This window comes from Pseudorca crassidens, chromosome 8, assembly GCF_039906515.1.
Source record: "Pseudorca crassidens isolate mPseCra1 chromosome 8, mPseCra1.hap1, whole genome shotgun sequence".
NCBI classification, from domain to species: Eukaryota; Metazoa; Chordata; class Mammalia; order Artiodactyla; family Delphinidae; genus Pseudorca; species Pseudorca crassidens.
The window spans coordinates 3979540-3998409 of record NC_090303.1 but is presented as its reverse complement, the minus strand read 5'-3'; the positions used below and the strand labels follow the sequence as shown (position 1 = coordinate 3998409).

Genomic DNA, 18870 nt, shown 5'->3' with positions numbered 1-18870 from the left:
GTTAATCGTCATCATTTAACATTATGGGGGGTGGGGGGAAACAGAGGCCATCAGAAGTGCTGGGGGGAGTACAGGCTAAGTCATATTTTTATTGTTACCGCGTCTGACTGGAGAGAGTAGAGATATTGTGACAGGAGCAAAATTCTGCCGGATTCCAAGAATAACAATAAAAATAATCACAGAGCTGCCTGCAGGGCTGTCATAAAAGTCCTTTTCTCATTTCAGCAGGATTTCACCTCTAGTGTGGCAGTCCTTCATCTGAAAAGGAAAGTGGCCGTCTCTGCCACGCGCTCTGTCAGCACAGTGAGGCCCTGGGGTTGCAGGCCTTCCGTCCATCACACCCCACCCTGCGGGGAAGACACCGGATGTTCAGGGCTTCACCGGAATCAGGCCCGGGTGATTTCAGTGGAAATCAACAGCCTGCAGCCACATCCCCTGCAGGGGAAGTGTTCTCCTGGCAGGCAGCCTCGAGAGACACGCCCTAGACCTGCTGAAAGATCCTCGCAGCTAAACTCACTCCTCAAAGTAGGGCACGAAGACTCTTCCGTTAATCCAGCTGCTGCCAGGGTCAGGTGCTTCGAGCACGAATGTCGGAAAGAGCCTCTCTGGTCCTCCAGTGGCGATTAGCTTTCCAACCGCTCCCCAGGCCGCTCACGCATTGCTGGGCCCTCGCTGAGAAAATGTCCCAGTGAAGCCACCACATACTTAGGGACCATCACAGAGGTCACCTCCCAGATCTGTACCCACATCTCAGGGTTGTGTTTCATCCAAGGAACTCAATACGGAAACTTTTTTGAGAAGACCAAGTTCAATGCCATGTGTTTTGAAGAACGGCGTGAGCCCAATTCTTGCCTGGAAAAATCACTGTAATTTAGCAACATATTGATGGAATGCAGACAAGTCTCGCTTTGCATTTAAAGTTCTTTAAACCGAAAAAACAGCAATAATAATACTAATACTATCTCATAAATAAGACACAGAATCCTTTCTAATCGCACTCCCCCAGCAGCAAAACTAAACTGCTAAAGCAGCATTCTACTTATTAATACAGAGAATCTAGCTGCTGTGACATTTCCAGTTTGTGACATCAACAGCAAAGCGTCACTTGGAATCTACTCGTGTTGGACAAGCTGCATCTACCCCTCACTGCCCCCGGTCTCCCCAACAGACTGAGACTTCCCTAACACCCACTCCAAAAAACACCCACCCCACACAGCCATCAGTAAGATAATTCCTGCTTTCCACTGGAGCTGTCAAGACATTACAATCAGAGTTAAGCCACTGTATGCGGGTAAACTAGCTCTCAAAAAAAAAAAAAAAGAAGAAAAGTTCCTAATTTGTAGCATTTGCCCATTTCTTCGGTGTAAATCCTTCCAATCACGGTAGTCCACCGACTACCAATAGATAACGAGAGCCTGGAAGCTTTGATTCCAGCCCGAGAACCTGAAGACAGTCTCCTAGTTGCCCGTAAGCTCCTGTCCCCCCGCCAAGTCCTAACAGGCAAAGCGTTTACAATTCTGAGCGGCTCTGCGGTAACGTGTGAACTGCAGTTCCTGCTAAGACCTTGCAGGGTGCTGGGCTTATCTGGCGGCTACAGTGGGCTCGGCCTCAACCCCACCCCACGGCTGTGGGACCAGGAAGGCGGCTTCCTGGGGCCTGGCTCAACCGAGCAAGTGTTTTCATCTCATCGAACTGGTACTGTGGAAACTTTACAGGGCAATGGTTAGGGCTCGGCTCTGCTTAGGCTTCTACTTTTGCATAAAAGGAGGGGAAGCTTTTTTTTTTCTGGGTTATATTTACACTTCCCAAATCAGAAATGTCCTAACCAGATAGGACAGGTGGCAACTGGCAACCACAGCTCAAAAGCTTTTTTTTTTTTTTTTTTCCATTTCTTTCTGAAACCCCATGTAGAAGGAAAGTTAACAAAATGTCGGTTGGTTGTTTTATCCCCAGAGCTAAGTATGCTTTCAACACAGATGGAACAAAGCAGAGAATAAAATGGGGACCAAAACCCTAACACAGAACATACTGCTTATCTCTCTACTTTAATAGGTAAGAGTCTATCTTTATTTCCCTCAGTAAACCAACTAGGTACAATGTGATCCCGGATTTAGGTTGTCAGAAGAAGATGGACAGAAGCCCATCATTGGTTTCTCTTTGTAAAAATAACCAGCATTTCCAAGTTCACACACTCCTTTGGAGACACAAAATGAAACTACAGTGTATTAATGCATATCTGTGGAATCTAGAAAAATGGTACAGATGAACCAGTTTGCAACGCAGAAATGAAAGACACAGATGTAGAGAACAAACGTATGGACACCAAGGAGGGAAAGCAGGGGTGGGGTGTGGGTGGTGGTGAGATGAACTGGGAGATTGGGATTGACATGTATACACTAATATGTATAAAATAGAGAACGAATAAGAACTTGCTGTATAAAAAATAAATAAATAAAATTCAAAAAACAAACAAAAAAAGAAAACTGGAAGCGTGGGTTGGAAATGCCAGGCTTGGGGTATTCCAACCTCTCCGGGCCCCGTTTTTCTATAGGTTATGCCCTTTTAAAAAAAGTCATACTTCTGGTTCTGGGACACTACTGACTGTATTAAAAAATCTTCAACAGTCAGCCACAAAACGCCTGTCTGCAGTGTGAAGCTCGCGTGAGTGGACACATGGGACCACGTGAGGACGACGGTGTTCAGGTTAGATGGTTCTCAGTGGGGAAACGTGGTGACACCTGGGCATCATGATGAGGGGGTTGAGGTGGGACACAGGGGGCTAAACAGCCCCTGGCGGGGGGAAGGACAGTCAGCCCAGGAAGGGCTCTCCGCCCCAAATACCCATGGTACCCACTGAGAAAAGGGGCCTAAAACATCCACGTGATGAACCCTCAACTTAAAAGCGCTCTCTGCTGTCCTGCCAGCTCTCTGCCTGAGAGAGCTGGGCCGCCATCCCATGCATTCGGTGCACGCATCCTGGGCGCCCACCGGATGCTGGGATGCAGTGAGCAAAGCCCAGGGGCGTGCTTTCCCTGCACGTGGGGACAGGCGAAGAGCGAGAGGTCGGTGCTGCCACTTTAGGTCAGGGAGGGCCCATCGGACGTGGCATTCCCGAATGGAGACTGAATGCAGGAGGGGAGAGGGTCACAAGGGCCTGGTGGGGGGCAGGAAAGGCAGACACACGCCAGCCCAGCCCCTGGGTGGCCGGGCCTGCCTGCGCTGGGGCTCCACTGGGCTGTCGTATATTAGTCCTTTCTCTCTAGTCACTCCTTCCCATCTGCCTTCTAACAGACCTAACTATCCTCCTCTGACACAGGCCACCCTGAGAACCCTCCCTGGCTGCATCCTCACAGCCTGCTCCTGGCCCGTCCCCGCATCCCTACTGTCTGCCGGCTGCCTGAGCTCCCCGGCCCCTCCTGTTCCGCTGCATTTCGATCTGGGCCTCCACCCCTACCGAGCCCTCTGGGAAGCTACCACCCAACTCCCGAAGGCCCCTTCCCAGCCCCTCCGTCCTCCCTTTCATGCTTCGCATCTTCCCTAAAACCTCTATCCCGGTAACTTCTACACCATGTTTCTTTCCAGAAAGTTGTACCCGAATCAAGCAACTGATTCTCTGCTTCCTCCCTCGCTTTCTCTTCCCGACAATCACACACATGTATTCCCGAGGCCCTGGTGCTTAGCACCCCTGCTGGCACAGCCAGACCAGCTCCGTCCACCCCTCCCATGCCCTGCCTTCCAGACAGTTCCTCGGCTACAAACTTGTCAACGGACTTCCAGCCAACCCCAACTCTGGGTCCATTTCCCGTTCTGTTAAGAGAGTTGCTGCAGTCCCTTCACTCACGTGCCCACACCGCGTGGAACACGCTGTGCCCACTGCTGGGAATCACCTCCCCACCCGGCCCCTCCCAGCTCAGGCACAGGACATCTCTCCCCGTTTGCTGTCCCCAGATGATCTTGCCAGCACTCAGGTCTGGAGGAAACATTTGGCGGGGTCCCCTCCAAACCCCACAGCTCGCTCCCAGAGCTGGCCACGGGGGCCCTGGCTGTGACGTTGCCCACCCACTTCTGCCCCTCCCAACTACCACGCGTTTTCTAAGGTCAGACATGACTCACCTTCGCGCCTCTGTGAGAACTTCAGCTCCCTGATTCTCCCCATGGTCCCACTCCCCAGCCCAGCTGGGAACAAGCCCTTCTGTCCACTTTCTTTAGAGAAAACTTGATGTCCCTGTGAGCACTCTGCCGTGCCTTACGGCACTGGGCGATCAGTCTGCAAGCTGTAACTGCTAAGGTCTGCGAGGCAGCGGCTGCATCAGCCAGCCAGGGAGAAGGGCTCAGTCAATATTACTGGTATTGAATGGAAGGGCCTCATGTCCTAAGAGTCACAGAAACACAAGTTCAAACAAAGCACAAAGCCAACCTAAACGGTGCAGTCCCAAATCCTAAAGTGAACCCAGTGGGGAGGTGACAGGAGGGCGGGGCCCAGAGCAGCCTGGCCTCCAGCAGGGGCCCTGCTTTCGGTCACACACACCTTGACAGCCTCCAACCGTGTGGTCACTGATCTCCGAGTACAAGCAGGACACACTGGCCCTCAGATGACCTGACAGTTCAGTGCCGTGAGTCCCTCGTCCCCAAGCACATCCTCCCGGTGGGCCAGCCCTCACCACGGCGGGGTTGGCGGGGGGACACTCACGAGCCCTCCACCCTCCAGCCAGGCCTTGCCTCGTATCCCGCTCTCGCCAGCCGCTGGGAAGGACCCGGAGTTTGCTGAGACCCTCTGGTCTTGCCACACCGATCACGTGCTGCTTCCCGTTTGCCTTCTTTCTTGGGAATTTTCGGCGTCTTGTGAGGTCACCACCTTGGTGCTTCTCCTCCAAGTCACCTGCCAGGAGGTGACCTGAGCACGTGCTCATCTGGTGTCCAGATCCCGCAGAGATCTCACAGCAAGCATGCCTGATGGATGATAATGACACCCACGGCTGCCGCTGCACGGATGGCCCTACCTCGCAGCCCCGCCGGCCCCCTGGTTACAGCGATGGGCAAGGTGACACCCTCACCGCACAGGGAGGCGACCTGCCAGGGCTAGCAGGACGGAATCACTGCAGCTGGGTCCGAGGCACAGAGATGCTCCTCCACGCGACCCACTGTGGTGTCCTGTTGACTACCACACAGAACACACACACACACACACACACACACACACACACACAGGCCCCACAGGCACGACACACAGAAGCCTCTGCTGCCTGGTCTCACTTTATACACCACAACCCAGTACAGGATGGTACCCCATGCAGCACACAATCACTTATTTTAATTTCGTGTACCAACGTGTCAAGATGTTCCACAAAGATCATGATTTCCAAGTGTTTTGCACTGCCCCACAAAACAGAGGTCAGAAAAAACTTAACATTTACTTTTAAATGGGAAGCAATGAACCTGCTACCTAATAGTCCCTCTTCAAAACTTGAAAGACTTACACAGTAGGCAAAATATATATATATATTTTTGATGCTGTGTCTCACGTTTTGGGAAATTCAGGAAAATGAGAATCTTTCCAACTGGCCTCCTCTTGGTTTGGTGATGTATGGTAACCTCTGTGGTCTCCACCAGGCACCGCAGGCAGAGACGGCAAATTGGAAGATGAAGACGACAGAATCTTTAAAAGGTGCCCCAACAAAAGCACTGCACAATGTGTCAACTACGAAAAGGAGTAAGGAACTAAATAAACCAGAGGCGTGGACACGAATCTAAATGACATGCTTTGAGCTGTTCCTCAGAAGAAACCGGGAAACCAAGATACCCGAGCCCTGGATGGAGTTCAGCCCTGGACGGGTTTCTCTGTGAGACTGTTTCACAGCGCACATCCCATCCCAACAAGCTCGAGACCAGCTGCAGCTAATGCTCAGATGCTGTGAGATAATAGTTCTCCCAAGCTCAAATGGGGTTTCTCGGTTCAGAGGAGATGCACTGCACAGATAAAAACGACTTCCTCTAACTGCTGATTAGATAAGCGGGCGCAGCATCCGTACTCAAACGCCAGCGCCCCAGCTCCAATTAGCCCAAAGCCCACTGTTTTCCACCGTGAAAAACTCTCTCCAGCATCTCCCATCAACCCAGGCTGTGGAGAGGTGCTACAGCCCTCACCCACCGTCCTGCCACCGTCATGGTGCCCCGCCTGGAACTTCAAAACAAAGGTGAGATCTGGTACCAGGATCACCAGTGAAAAAGGTGTGAAACCTCTTACGGTTCACACTTTAGGTCTGGAACTCATGATGGAATAAAGCAATGTTTACTTCAAGTGAATGGACCAAAAAAGAGAATTTATGTGTAGACACAATCATTTTCCTGGATTCCAGGGGGAAGAACGCCAGATTTTTTTCTACTTTTTTTTTTCTTTCCGTTTTTGCCAGGGTGAATCAAACTCTGGTCAAAATCTTCCAAGGGAAGGACCCAAGGACCCAGGCTGATGCAAGAATTCAGCTTCTAGAAGGCTCCAAACACCACTCTGGGGGATGTGACCTGCAGGAATTACATCCTACGATAAACCACCCAGGAAGCAAGGGCTGTCACCGCCCTACTTTGGGCGTAGGTCCTGAGCAAGGGAAGAACATTCTAGAATGTGGCAGGCAGGCACAAACACACGTCATCGCCCCGTATTCAAAAGGCACCCAACCTCGCATCTCCCTCTGCATTCGAGTGACTACTACACAAGGTCATCCTGACTGTCCATGGAGCCGACCGAGCCTTTGGAAAGCCTCCTTCAACCTCAAACCAGCCTCGCGTCTTTGGCTGTCGGCTAATTCATCCACCCCCTGGGCATTACTGGGCTTCTGCCCCTGGGTCTTCCCTTTGATTCTACTCTAAATCCTAACCTTGCCAGGCATCTCTCTTAGGGTACCATCTGGTTTTCTGGCCTCAAATCTCTCTTCTCCATTTCTGGCCTCTCCCTGTCTCCTCTGCTCCAGCCCAGCAAGCCTCCTTCCCTGCCAGCCATCTACACTCAAAGGGGAAGGGGCTTCTGACTTTACTCACAGTCTCTCTTGGGGCTGGAGCCAGCCAGCCTGCAGTCCTCACCCTTCCTCTCCAGGCCTGTGCACTCACTGATAGCATGCGGCAGCTGGAGGACCCCTGCCCAATTTTAGGACAGGGAAACCCACACAAGCAAAGGGAGAGCAAGGCAGTAATGGGTAAAAATCCAGGCCCGAAGGAAGAAAGCAACGTACGGGTTATTGAACAAAGGAGGAAAAGAACTAAGCTTTTCGTTCCTTTACTCAGTCCTGTTAGACGCCCGTCCTGACATCATTTCTACAGGAGACACTTTTAATCACCCCTGGTCAACAGCTGTCAGAAGAACTCTCGACCCATTTTCCACTTCTCTAGGGCACCTGCCATGGGTCACTGAGTAAATTTGGGGGTTGCCTTAGGAGGTCACTGAGTGCATCCTCCGTTTTAGCAGTTTCATACACAACCACTTCAGAGGCGAGATTTCTCTCATTTTTAAACAGACCACTTCAGAAGAACGAGCTAGCATCTCATTAAGTAGACTGTCCTGATGACTAAATCCCTCATGGCCAGGAAGTCCTCTCCTGTGTCTATCTTACATTCTTCACGCTGCACTTCAGACCCTTGCGTCCTCTATTCAGACCCAGAAGAAAATGGAGCTAGATGAGAGCCAGAGCCTTGGCCTGGCCTTACTCCTCTGACCACCTTTCCACACAGTCCTCCAGGACTTCCCTCAAGACTGCGGGAAGGCTTGAGGTGCAAAGTCATTACTCTTCTCATGCTGGGAATGACCTGCCACCAGTGAGGTGCTACCTCCCCATCTTAGGGGGCTGGTTTCTACCTTTCCCAACAACTTGTTGATTACTCAGGTCTGTTCTGGTTGGGATTAGATTTGTCTAAAACTGGTAAGGAGGGCTCAGAGCTTTTCAAAAGCACCCCTTGGCTCCTTCTAAAAGAGACACCCAGTGATCTACTATCACCTAAGACTTTCCCATCTTTTCCCATCTTTTGGCCTCTCGCCATTTCTCCTTGACATTTCCACCGGAGCAGCCAGCACCCTTGACTGGACCTTGGGTCTGGGGGTAGCCAGCACCTCAGTCTCTCTCTTGGTCTTGCCCTCTCCTAACTGATCCCTCCCCCGTCTTCTTGGCTGTCTTTTCAGTTTGCTTGATCTCTGGACCACATTTTTTTAATTAGTAAATTCCTCTTCTATTCCTGGTGCTGCAAATCTTATCCATTGTCTTTCCCTTCTCTCAGGGGAAGCTACAACAGGCTCCTTTACTCTGCCCATAAACCTTTAAAAGATCTTTTTCTGCCTTTTACTGTCTGTTTCTGACTTTGTTATTCTGTCTTCAGCAAAGCGAGTTTGCATGTTTTCAGTTACCCCTGGAGACCATTCTGTGAGTTGAGTTCCGATGCTGCCGCCAGTTTGAAATGAGGGCAACAAGGCTCAGAGGTCTGCCTGGGAGGGGCCCAGGCTCCACCCTTGCCCTCCCAGGTGCACCTTCTCCTGGGCCAGCCTCCGCCCTCCTCACCATCCTCCCCGGTGCCTTCTCCCTGGCTCTTCCTTTTTGTGCTGTGCTGCTCCGGCTTCTGTGAAGGGAGGGCCCCCCCCCCCCCCCCCGCCCCCGAGCAGGGCGGGGCTCCTGCTTCCTGTTGTCTGTCCCCTGACCCTCCTTCCTTTGCTTTCTTCCCAGGGAGCTGAGGAAACGTGCCTTTGAGTGCCTTTCCTTTTACTTCCAGCTTCGAATTCCCCATCTTTTAAAGTGGTCTCCTAACGCTATTGACATACTTCATTTGTTCAGTGCTACCAAAGAGGCATCACTTTAATAAACAACCTACCACCGCCTGCTCAAGCCAGCTGGTTTCCTTCAAAAGCCATAAAGGATGGTTTCTAAAGCTCACTGGCCGAGCGTGAACAGCAGTCAATTTCCTCGATGCTCCTCTCTACCCCTTGGTCTCTGGGATTCTCTCCCACTCACCTGTCTCCTTAAACCTGCCCGCTGTCTCCTCCTGTAGTCTGTGCTTCTGTCTTTTCTAGTTTCCTGGCAGTGACCCATCACTCCTCTGTCCCTGGCCCTCACTTCCAACCACCTTCCCTGCCCGTCCACGCGGCAGCCGCTGTTTACAAACCAAGGAAAGAGGATGCTTGGGCATTTGAAGTTTTACAACTCTGAAATTCAGTCTTTAGAAACCTTACGCTGAAAGGAGAAGTGGGTGAGCATCGTGTTGCATGGCGAGCGAGCACTGGAGAGAGCCTGCGGGAGATCACACCCCCCCCCGCTGTACCAGCCACACCTGCACGGGCTCTGTCAGGACCCAGCCCGAAGTTCACCACCAGAACGCAGCCTTGGAACCAGGGGCTTGATGACCTCTTACCAAGGCAGATCACCCACAACCTGAAGTTCTTAAGGGGTGGTATATTTAGACCGTGAAGGCATTTATAACGAAGGCTTGTTTACCTACACCAAGTGGACTCTTCTCCACTCTCCAGGAACCGGCCCGACTTTCAGTTCTCTACAGGTTGCCCAAGGTGACCATGGCTGTCAGCCTGCACAGCAGCTGCAGGGATTTCGGTGCGGGGGCGGAGGGGGGCGGCTCCCCAGTTTCTCCATAATGACCCCGGAGTCCTAACTCTGATGTCTGGGTTCTCGGTTCATTTAAATGGTTAGTGGGTACGTATCCACATAATATCTTCTGGCTTTTGGTCCCTGAGCCTTTGCAAATTTTTATCATGTATACACACCCTCATTGTCCTAATGTTTTTATTTACATTTGATCTTTTGATTTATGTAAATGTGCCTTGAAAGGAAACTTTGCAGCAGTACAGGGTGTATGACAAACCAGTATCTCTTGTAATAAACAGAAGACAATTTTAAACATAAGTGCATCAGTTACAATAAAGCATGCTCTTTTGTGTCTCAGCTTTGGGAAACCCTGAAAGGATGTGTGTGGAACAAAAGGCAAGGTCCACAGACCTCCTTCTCTCCCCCTACTCACCCACATATACATCTTCTAACAGGGAAAAGGGATTCAGAAATGTACATGTTTTCTTGGTTCATCTACGTCAAAGGGCTTTAGCCACTATCTTTGTCTGTTTGTACAGCTAATTGTACAGCTAAATTAAAACAGAAGAACCATAATACCCAGCGTCTACTTGGTTTCCAAGACACATGAAAACGTACAAAATCTGTTTCTTAGTTATCACATTAGGATGTCCTACAGGAAAATAACTGGCGATTTTCAGAACCCCGAGAACTTTACACACGTGCCCTCCTTGGCCGTGGCTCTTATGAGCTGATCCACATGAGATCCGTCCTACCTGTCCTACCTCATTTCCACCTGCGTACCCTTCATGATACTCTTTTGTGCAGATAAGTGGCTCTCAACATCACAGTTTTATCTCTATAAAAAGAAAAAAGATAGGTACTCCAAGGAACTGTTGGCTCATTCGCTGATGAGAATAGGGTATCATGGAGTGAAAACCAGTCTTGAGTCAGAAATTGAGTCTCCTTCTGACTCCGCTACGTGACCCTGGCTAATTCACTGCATTTCTCCGGGCCTCTGTTTTCTTAAAGAGGGTGGACTGAGACTTCTCACCATGAACTGTAGCCTGGGTAGGTTAGCCAGGGGAGAGATTGCAGATACTTCCATACACATTCTTTGATGGAGAAGGCGTGTAAACGTCCGCTAGTCAAGATGATCTAGATCTTCTTTTAACATTAAAATTTTTCTACTTGTCAAATTTTCTACTTTCAGTTAAACTGGACATTCAAGAAATAGAGATGTGAAGGGTAACTAAAAATGGCCAGATTCAGCTCCTTCTAAACCAGAGCTATGAAATGAACAGCCCTATTGCCATTACACATAAAATGGATAATTTTCCCTGTCTACAATCCATAAACGTGGATGTTGCTGCAGTGCGCTGAGGACATGAGGCCAGTGAGGTGCCTGCTTTGGGAGATGCTCCGCAGATTGGCCACGCTGCTTCCCACACAGGGCTCAAGACCACACTGAGCGGGGTCTCCCGTCCTGCATGCTGTGTTTTCTTGACATGGGGGTTGAGGGGGAACCACAGGTGAAATGACTGTAAAGAGACAAAGGTCCAGGAGGACTAGAGCACGTGACAGTCTGTGGACAGGAGGCCACTTACCCAGTCCTCTGTCACCCTTGGAGCTCTGCTGGCCTCCAGACGTGGTGGAAAGGTCTTCAGGGACAGGCATGGGTTCATCGCCATCGTCGGGGGTGTCACTCACCGGGGGGCTTTCCTTCCCTGAGGAGGCAATTAGGAGCTTGAGTTTCTGGGGACATGGTCACCCCTGGGGGGGTGGTCACTGCGATGGGCCTCACCGTGGTTTGGCTTCATTCGAGTTACTGGATTGAGTTCACGTTTCTCTCTGGGGATTAGAACCTGCTTTCCTTTTTATAAAATAATACCATTGCCACACCCAAAACTGAGAGGACACAGATGTGAAAAATACATATCACCTAGAGATCACCACTATTAAAACTGTGGTGTGTGTGTGTGCGTGTGTGTACACATACATGGATACTTATATATTACGGATAATGCGTGGTGACATATTTTCTTGATCAAAATAAACTGTACTTTTTAGACATTCTCATAACCAGTGGCCCTACTTCCATAACTTTGTGGTGTCTGTGTAATACTTCATTGCATGGGCACACTAGGATTTATTTAAATCCTTTTTCTATTTTTGAACTTACATTGTTTTCAATCTGTTTTTGTTTTTGTTTTTTTAATGAAACAACACTGTGGTAAACCTCCAAGCAGACAGCTTCTGCCCACGTTTTTAAGAACCACCGTAGTATAAACCCCGGGAGTTTCGTGCCTGGGTCAAAAGGCATCCACGTTTTTAAGCCTCTTCACGTGTTAGGGCCACATTTTCCCCTGTACGTTTGTTCCACTTTGCCCTCCTATAAGCCTGCTCACCACACCCTCATATTATTTCGTTTTTAAGGTCACCAGATTGAGTGTCCTGCTCAGAGCTACACATTCTGGGTCTGTTCACTCTCTTTTTCCAGAGCCAGGGGGCAGGTATTTTGCCAGCTGCCCGATTTGATTAACTTGATGGGGCCGGGAAGCCTGGAAGGAGGATGAACAGGGAATCAACACGATTCTGCCCCACGTGCACAGAGGGTCTGCCACCAGGAATTTTTATCCTCAAAATATGAAAGCAAAACAGAATCCACACAACTCTAAAAGCTGCTTCACAAAGTAGGATTTACCAAATGAGATAGGGTTTTACGGGATGCCCGACTCTGTTTTTGACTATATTATAAGGTTTCATCAGAAGCTCCAGAAATGGGGAAATCCCTCCCACTCCCAAGAATTCAATACTGGGAAGCCTAGATGTGTAGAAAATGCTCCGTCTCCTTTGAAATGGAAACCCCTGTACCTTCTAACATAGATGTTACCTAAAATTGAGTTAGGAGACAATAAAACCAGGCAAGGAAAGAGCTGGTGAGGCCCCCAGTGGATGCAGAATAGCCCATGAGCACTGCTGTGGAAGACAAGCCTGGAAGACAGGGCGAGGCAGAGTGCGAAACTGTCTTGTTTGTTTGAATAAACCACCTGCGAAAGCGACACAACCCTTCAGGGGAAGGGCAGCATCCCCGGCATAGGAGACGACCCTTCCAGGAATAATTTAAAATAGAAGCTGCAAGGCACCAAGGCGATGCTTTGGGGAATAGTATCGCATTCTCTAGCAAACAGACATCACAGGGCTTCCCTGGTGGCGCAGTGGTTGAGAGTCCGCCTGCCGATGCAGGGGACGCGGGTTTGTGCCCCGGTCCGGGAAGATCCCACATGCCGCGGAGCGGCTGGGCCCGTGAGCCATGGCCGCTAAGCCTGCGCGTCTGGAGCCTGTGCTCCGCAGCGGGAGAGGCCATAGCGGTGAGAGGCCCGCGTACCAAAAAAAAAAAAAAAAAAAAAAACAGACATCACAGTTTAATATTCCAGCTTAGCTGTAATTACCTCAATTGGCATATTTTCAGAAAGAGCATTATTGGGTATATTTGGATAGCCAATACAAGATGGATAGCTAAAGGTGGGGCAGGCTGATAAGAATTTCCCAAGGAAAAGCCAAAGCCCAGAGAGAAATTGATTGAAGTGCTCGTGTTACACTAAATGTGCATTCCATCAGTAATATTTGCATCGCCCTAAAAGGAAGACTTTAAAAGTAGCAACAGCTAAAGACGCAGTGTTACTGTTCACCTGTACAGGTGGGCCAAAGCTCTGAACAGGAGCCCGCAGGAAGCATATGACCAACTGACAACTCTTTTTTCCTTCTGATTTCCTAGAGCTATGGTCTTCAAACCTTGAGCACTTCAGGGAGGTGGTCAGAGGACTCTTTTTCAATTCTTTTTTGGTAAGAATAATATATTTTTTAAATTATTGAAGTAAAGTTGATTTACAATATTGTGTTAGTTTCAGGTATACAGCAAAGTGATTCAGTTATACACACACACACACACACACACACATATTCTTTTACAGATTCTTTTCCATTATAGGTTATTAGAAGATATTGAATACAGTTCCCTGTGCTATATAGTAGGACCCTGTTATTTGTCTATTTTATGTATAGTAGCGTGTATCTGTTAATTCCAAACTTCTAATTTATCTCTCCCCCCCTTTCTCCTTTGATAACCATAAGTGTGTTTTCTACGTCTGTGAGTTTGTTTCTGTTTCGTAGGTACGTTGATTTGTATCATATTTTAGATTCCGCATGTAAGTGATATCATATGATATTTGTCTTTCTCTGTCTGACTTACTTCACTTCGGGTGAAAATCTCTAGTTCTTCCACAGAACTTCAATATACGAAACCCGTCCTCTGTGCCCATCTTCAGCCTCTGGCTGAAGGACCAGAGGCCCAGGCCACTTGCTTCTGCGAAGACCCCCAAGGAGCCTCCACAGAACGGACCATGGGAACTCTGGCCCAACAAACTGACTGGATCATTAAAGGTACAGAGTGTGGGGTGTGCACGTTCGCCTTTCTGATTAACCAGCTGTCATGGTTACGGGCTGGGAGCGGGACACTGAGAAACTAGACTGTATTCATGTTTTGTGTTTTTTTTTTTTTTTTTTTTTTTTGTGGTACGCAGGCCTCTCACTGTTGTGGCCTCTCCCATTGCGGAGCACAGGCTCCAGACACGCAGGCTCAGCGGCCATGGCTCACGGGCCCAGCCGCTCCGCGGCATGTGGGATCTTCCCGGACCGGGGCACGAACCGGTGTCCCCTGCATCGGCAGGCGGACTCTCAACCACTGCGCCACCAGGGAAGCCCTTGTGTTGTTTTTTATTCTGAGCTTCCTGATGATAACACTGGAGAACTCTGGGATCAATTTAGATGCCCGGGCACAAGGAAACCAAGGGAGCATCATAAAGAATTGGGATTTATCCAGTGAAGGGATGTGGTCTCTCTCCTCCATTCACGTGAAAAATGCATCCACATAATCTTTTTTCAAATTTAGCTGATTCGTTTCTTGGGAACAGGACCAACTAGAACTTGGTGAGATCCTAGGCGCGCTTCCGCCTGGCTGGGCTCCTGTGCTGAGCTACAGCCCAGCAGTCCTGCAGCATCTCAGCGCTTTCATTGTTTCCTACATGGGGGAGGAAAAGGAATAATGGAAACAGTAGGGACCATGATTCTAAATACCCTGGGTCGGGTCGATCCGTAGGAGCTCCCCACGCAGAAGCAGCGAGAATAAAACATGAGTCTCGGCGTGTGCAGGGGCATCTGGTAAAAAGTCAGCACTGGAAGAGAGCGAGGTGAGACAGCCGCGTGCCTGTCACGAGCCCTGCTGGAATTCAGCCTCACCTCGCCCGCACTCTGTGATGGTTTTTAAGAGCTCATCTGATTTGCCTAAAAGCCCCCAAGTTTGAGCAGCGGCTACTGAGGCATTAATCACTGGCTTGAGCCTTGGTACTCAGCGACCCTGGGATCCTTCCCCTGCTGGAGATTTCCACGATGAACCTCCACCACTTCATCAAAACCTTCATGGGGAGCAAACATATTTTTATGTGTTGATTTTAAACCAATTTACCCAGTTAACCGCTTAAAATACAACACCGGGTATAAAATACAACACCGTGATAAAAGATAAGAAAATGAAGTTATTAAATCAAGCCAACACACAGCAGATATTAACACACTGTGACTAGAAGTTAGTTGACACGGGGTACAGCTCAGACCTGACCAATTATAAGACAGATTCCATAATAAGTCACCTCTTTAAGACGCTTTCCTCAAGAGTAAAATGAGGCTAAAAAACATGATTTTGGCTTGGCTCACAAGGTTGTTGTGAGGATAAAATAATAAAGTGCATGGATGCTAATATGCTAAATAAGCTTATGGTATTATTTTGTAAATGTAACATCCTATAGAAAGAGGTATGCACAGCACCAAGTGCCCATATGTCCCCCAAGTGCACGTACAATGTCACACAGACACGCAGAACTGTAGACAGTGAGAAATCAAGTATTGAAATGGAAGAATTTAGGAGGTGAGAGGTCATTTTACTTATTTAGAAAAGTGGAAGAAACTTCTTACCAATTTCTACGTAAGTTACCTACTACCCACGTTTCAAATAAAGCTTTACCTATGAGAAGCATTTTGGGCAAATTAGATGAGAAAATTGTATAATTAGCTTATCAGCAGCAAGCAAATATTCCTCACGTAGATTATAATTCGCCCAACAAAGTTCTGTGATTCCCTTTCTCCCTAGTGGATGAGTTTTTACTGTGCACAGTTACCCAGGAGAACATAATTCCTGGGTGTAAATAACAACTGAGAAAATAGACTCTACAGAAGAGCGGGGAAGCTCCTACTCAGTGCCATGTCTGGCTCCCGCGGGACTTCTGATTGGTTATTGAAACTGTGAGTCTCAGCTCCCTGTGAATTGAAGACGGTCCCTGTATCTTCTTCGTGGGGGTCTTGTAAAGTTGAAAGGAGAAAAATGCCGAGGGTGGTGTGTGGTAAATCTCAAGCACTCAATCAATGTGATGTGCTCTGATTAACATTTGCACTGACACTTCAACACAGATGAGCCTCATTCCCCAGGCAGGCGATGGATGTCTACAGAGCATAGTTCTTGTTTCCTGGTTCCAACGAACATTACAAACAACCACTAAGAAAACACCCCATAGGGCCCCAGGAGCCTGAGCATCCTCTGAGCTCAATTGGCTCCAGTCCCCCATTTTGCAGAGGACACACAGTGGTCCAGGAAGCACGGAGAACGGTTTCAGGTCTCAGAGCTGGAGGCACAGATGAGGTGCTGACACGGGCCTCACAATTCCCGTCCTCCCACAGGCTGCCTCTTCCCTTAGAACCCAAAACAAACCATAAACCACACGCATAACCAATAATTTGGAAAGCGTGCCAAAGAAAACAGAGACAGAGAAAGCAATAGAAAACTTACCCAAAGGATGAAGGAGATGTGCCCTAAAGGAAAGGATGGCTTTTGCTTTAGACACACTCTCCTCCAAGCCTGCTCAACAGCATTTCCCGACTCTGGTGGATACAAGTGGGTAAATATTTATTGAGTGTCTACTATATGCAAGACCCCGTAAACCAGGGCTCAGTCCACATTTAGGATAAATCCCAGGGAAGAAAGAAACAGGTAGTTTGAAAAAAAAGTTAGGTATTAAGTACTTCTCTATTTTTCAAGGGAGTAGTGCACATAGATTAGGTGGACTCCTATGCAATTGCTGATGTTGGAACTTTTTTTCCCTATGATAGTGGCAATTTCGTAGGGTTCAACTTAGAAAAAAATCTATTTTTCTTTTTTGGGAGCAGCATATAACAAGGAATAATTTTGTGGGGAAAGGGGATGATTCAGAACATATTCCTCACATAAATCAAAAATTTAACTTCTGTTTGGCTAAATGTACCTCCTTATTCTACAACTCACTGCCACCTTCCTCCATTTTAGAAATCAAAAAGGAAAAGTGATCATTACAAGGATTGTATTGGAGAAGCAGCAAGAAGTAGAAAAAGTATGCTTCAAATCTCTAGTAAAAATGGCACAATTTGGGCTTCCCCGGTGGAACAGTGCTTAAGAATCCGCCTGCCAACGAAGGGGACACAGGTTCGAGTCCTGGTCCTGGAAGATCCCACATGCCGCGGAGCAACTGAGCCCGTGCGCCACAACTACTGAGCCTGCGCTCTAGAGCCCGCAAGCCACAACTACTGAGCCCGCGAGCCACAACTACTGAACCCACGTGCCACAACTACTGAGCCCACAAGCTAGAGCCCGCGAGCCACAACCACTGAAGCCCATGCGCCTAGAGCCCGTGCTCTGCAACAAGAGAAGCCACCACAGTGAGAAGCCCGCGCACCGCAACGAAGAGTAGCCCCCTGTCGCTACAACTAGAGAAAGCCCGCATGCAGCAATGAAGACCCAATGTGGACAAAAAATAAATAAAATTTAAAAAATATTTTTAAAAAGGGCACAACTCTTTAAATGCTCTAATCTCTGTTTAGAATGCTCCAAGGTTAACACAATCCAAAGGACTATTTGTGTAAAGTACTACAAGTAGCATTTGCTTTGCTAGGAGTATACAAAAGAAAATTTCAGACCAAATCTTGAATCTTTTTTAAACCAAAGAAGAGTTGGCTTTTTCAGGCCAACCTCACTCTTGACTCCACCCCCTGCCAACCTTCTCTTTAGCCACTTCCAAACAAATTGAGTGTTTAGCATAATGTTAAGGGCAAGAAAAATAGGAGAAGAAAATGAGGGTTTTGTTATGTTTGTTACCAACTGAGGGGATCAGAATATTGACTGGCCATTCTCCTACAAAACTTTCTAGAGATGCCAGCCCAGGCTCGGGCTTTCGGCTTTGCCTTTGGGACAGCAGAGTCTGCATGGACCCAAGGGCTCTCCTCCTCAATGCATCATGTAAGACGCCAATCTGGAAGCCACCCAAGAGGAAGGTGACAAGGGAACACAGAGGATCAGAAACCACGAAGGGGTCTCTTTGCGCCTTTGGGATGTTTAACATCCCGTGTTTCTGGCCCTCTCATCACCTCTAGCCATGGTCTGCAATTCCAGGGAATGGGGCTCACCTCTCCTTCAGCTCAGACTGCATCTACCAGCAGCTATCAGATCCTGGCCAAGCCGAAGGAGAGGCTCCAGAGAGCAAAAATTTTTGTTTTTTTCAATAGTTTTATTGTTGTTGCTGTTCTACTTACATTTAAGAAACAAAGTATGTGTTTAAGGGAAATAAATCCAAATAATGCTGAAAGGTAGAAGATGATAAACCAAAGTCTCCGTCCCCTTCTTCTCTAAACCATCCCCTCCTTCCAACCTCAGTCTTCCAAGAGGAAGCGCATGTTTAATAAGTATCACTCCAGAATTTTCCTAAACGTATATACAGGCATGTGGAAAGTGTGTGTGTGTGTGTGTGTGTGTGTGTGTGTGTGTGTGTGATATGTTTTCATTTCAAAGGATGGGATCATACTCTGCATATCATCCTGAAACACACTTTTCTCACCTTCACGTACATCTTGGATGTCTTTCCACATGACTATGTTCCGATGGCCCTCACTGTTCAGAGCTGAACGAACAAGGGCATGGAGGGACCAAAGTTTTCCAGTATCAGCACCAACGCTGCAGCGAGCATCGGCAGAAATGCCCAGTGCCTGTGTGCGAGCATGTCTCCTGGGCTGATTCCTCCAACACAACTTTCGTTTCTACAGATAAGGCCAAACGTGTTGACCAATGTTCACGTCCTCCAACTGTCCATCAACTGCCTACATGCCACAGCTGAAAAGCCAGGAGTCTGCTGGTACTTCACAGCCTGGAGAGCTCAATCCAGACTTTCTAAATGACAGGAGTGGCAGG

The 18870-nt window shown here is 48.5% G+C and overlaps 1 protein-coding gene across 4 annotated transcripts in view; it reads right to left on the bottom strand.

Annotated features, from left to right (window-relative positions):
• IKZF1 (IKAROS family zinc finger 1) overlaps positions 1–18870 on the bottom strand; it is an 88107-nt gene that overhangs the window by 54883 nt on the left and 14354 nt on the right. For all 4 annotated transcript variants that reach the window (XM_067745642.1, XM_067745643.1, XM_067745644.1 and 1 more), the window contains exon 3: positions 11156–11275. In XM_067745642.1, coding sequence (XP_067601743.1) covers positions 11156–11275 — 120 coding nt within the window. The remainder of the gene's footprint in view (positions 1–11155; positions 11276–18870) is intronic.